We start from the raw sequence: 2,268 nt of genomic DNA on the forward strand, positions 1-2,268 counted from the left end.
TTTGTGTCCTTGGTTAGGACCTCAAAATGCTGGGTCTGACCGGAACACCAACAGTCCTTCAGTGGATCATGTAACACCTGTCACTCCTCTGTTCCTCTGTCCCCTCCCACCTTCTCTTTTGGGCTTCCCTGGTGGCTCAGAGGGTAAAGCCTCTGCCTGCAGTGCACGAGACCCGGCTTCAATCCCTGGGTTGGGAAGATCCCCTGGAGAAGGAAACGGCAACCCACTCCAGTACTCTTGCCTGGAAAATCCCATGGACGAAGCCTGGTAGGCTACAGTCCACCGGGGTCCCAAAGAGTCCAATAGGACTGAGCGACTTCACCCTCACCTTCTCTTTTCTTCTCTTCCCATTGGCCACCTGGCCTTTTCCTTGCTCCCACCTCAGGTGTCTATGCTTTCTGCCTCTCAACGCGTGGAAGTTTCCTCACTAAGGTCCACACTGCTCCCTCCTTCCCCACAAGCTGATGCCTATCGCCTTCTGAGTGTGACCTCCAATGGGTCCTGCAGTTGAAACTCCCATCCCCACAGACACACCTTCTCTTCCGTCCTCTGCTCTCTTGCTCCCCCTACTGATCACTCTACAGGCCACATCTTTTACCTGATCTTGCTTTTTGCATCTCCCCTTCTGTGTTGTTGGCTGTTGTCATTATAGACATGCCTGAACCGGCTAAGTCTGCTCCTGCCCCTAAAAAGGGCTCTAAAAAAGCTGTGACCAAGGTCCAGAAGAAGGACGGCAAGAATTGCAAGCGCAGCTACAAGGAGAGCTACTCTGTGTACGTGTACAAGATGCTGAAGCAAGTCCATCCTGACATGGGCATCTCGTCCAAGGCCATGGGAATCATGAACTCCTTCGTCAACAAAATTTTTGAGTGCATCGCTGGCGAGGCATCGCGCCTGGCGCATTACAAGTGCTCGACTATCACATCCAGAGAGATCCAGACCGCCGTGAGCTTGCTGCTACCTGGGGAGCTGGCCAAGCATGCCATGTCCGAGGGTACTAAGGCTGTCACCAAGTATACCAGATCCAAGTAAATATAATATGCCTAGCCACTGTTAACGGAGAAGGCAATGGCACCCCACTCCAGTACTCTTGCCTGGAAAATCCCATGAACGGAGGGCCTGGTGGGCTGTAGTCCATGGGGTCGCTAAGAGTCGGACACGATGAGCGACTTCACTTCACTTCACTCACTTCTCTAGGGTGTCAGCTTCAGCAGTTTGAACTCTATCCCCAAAATGGAGGACTCAAGTGTTCTCCAAACACCAGTTAAACGCTGCAAAAATAAGGCACAGTTCCTGTTTTCAGGACTCGTGACCTCCAATCACAGGATGACATCTGCTACATCTGAAGCATGCAAAAGCACTAAGAGGTCTCCAAGGAATGAGGGAGCAAGCAACTCTGGAGCAGAGAATACAGGAACAGGAGAAGGGCATCACACTCCGATGTGTCAGGACCGTGGGGGTAGGGGTGGAGATGGGGACCGGTTGAGGGCAGACTGTAAAAGGTCTGGAGGCGTGCACACTCAAGAGCCTTTAACCTATAGGCCAGAGACTTTCAAACTGTCCCCTGCGGAGTCCCAGGGCCTCACACCTGCCAGGCCACCTGGCCGATGGCAGTCAGGCAGGATGGAAAGTGGTGTTCTAGCCTCCACCGGTTTACATATCATGCTTCTGATGAGTCCTTCTCCTGGAGGCTCCAGTCCCGCCCACCAGCATTTTGAAAACCATCTCGGCCGGTAATGAAACCTGTGGCCTTAAAAGAAACACCAAGTCCAAGGAGAATCAATCATTTCCTTTGGCCGACACAGGAGGGCAGGCCAGGCTTGGGGGCGGAGGGGCGGTGAGGTGGGTTAAGAATATGCAGGTGTTCTTGGTCAGTTTTGGCAGCAGTGGGTGCAGAAACCAAACCTGGGCTCTAAGCAGGGCTAGAGCCGTATGAAGGCTCCGCCCGAGAGCACAGCGGCCTTCCATGCGTGTAACTAACAAATCCGGCATCCTGCGGCGCACCTGTGATCGGCGACGCTGCATTCGCTGCTGCCCAAGACGTAAAGCAACTCGCGAAAAGACCCACACCTTCATTTGGTGGCAAAGGTGGGTTTAGCTCTACCCAACTCTGGCGTTTTTAAAGCATTGTTTACAGCCCTAAACCACCAGATAAAAACAGTGCAACGGGCCGGAATGAGACGAGGGCAGACAGCGCGGCGGGGGGAGGGGGTAAGGACCACGGGGCTGTGGGAGTGGGGGTGGGGGTGGGAGTGGGGGTGGGGGTGG

The 2,268-nt window shown here is 54.1% G+C and overlaps 1 protein-coding gene across 1 annotated transcript; it reads left to right on the top strand.

Annotated features, from left to right (window-relative positions):
- The first annotated feature begins 654 nt into the window (after nucleotides 1-654).
- On the top strand, nucleotides 655-1,346 carry LOC129644387 (histone H2B type 2-F-like). Its single transcript, XM_055570048.1, has 2 exons — nucleotides 655-1,013; nucleotides 1,304-1,346. Exons 1-2 carry the CDS (start codon nucleotides 655-657, stop codon nucleotides 1,344-1,346), a joined length of 402 nt encoding a protein of 133 aa, XP_055426023.1.
- The last annotated feature ends 922 nt before the right edge of the window (nucleotides 1,347-2,268 follow it).

Source organism: Bubalus kerabau, chromosome 2 (genome assembly GCF_029407905.1).
Source record: "Bubalus kerabau isolate K-KA32 ecotype Philippines breed swamp buffalo chromosome 2, PCC_UOA_SB_1v2, whole genome shotgun sequence".
NCBI classification, from domain to species: domain Eukaryota; kingdom Metazoa; phylum Chordata; class Mammalia; order Artiodactyla; family Bovidae; genus Bubalus; species Bubalus kerabau.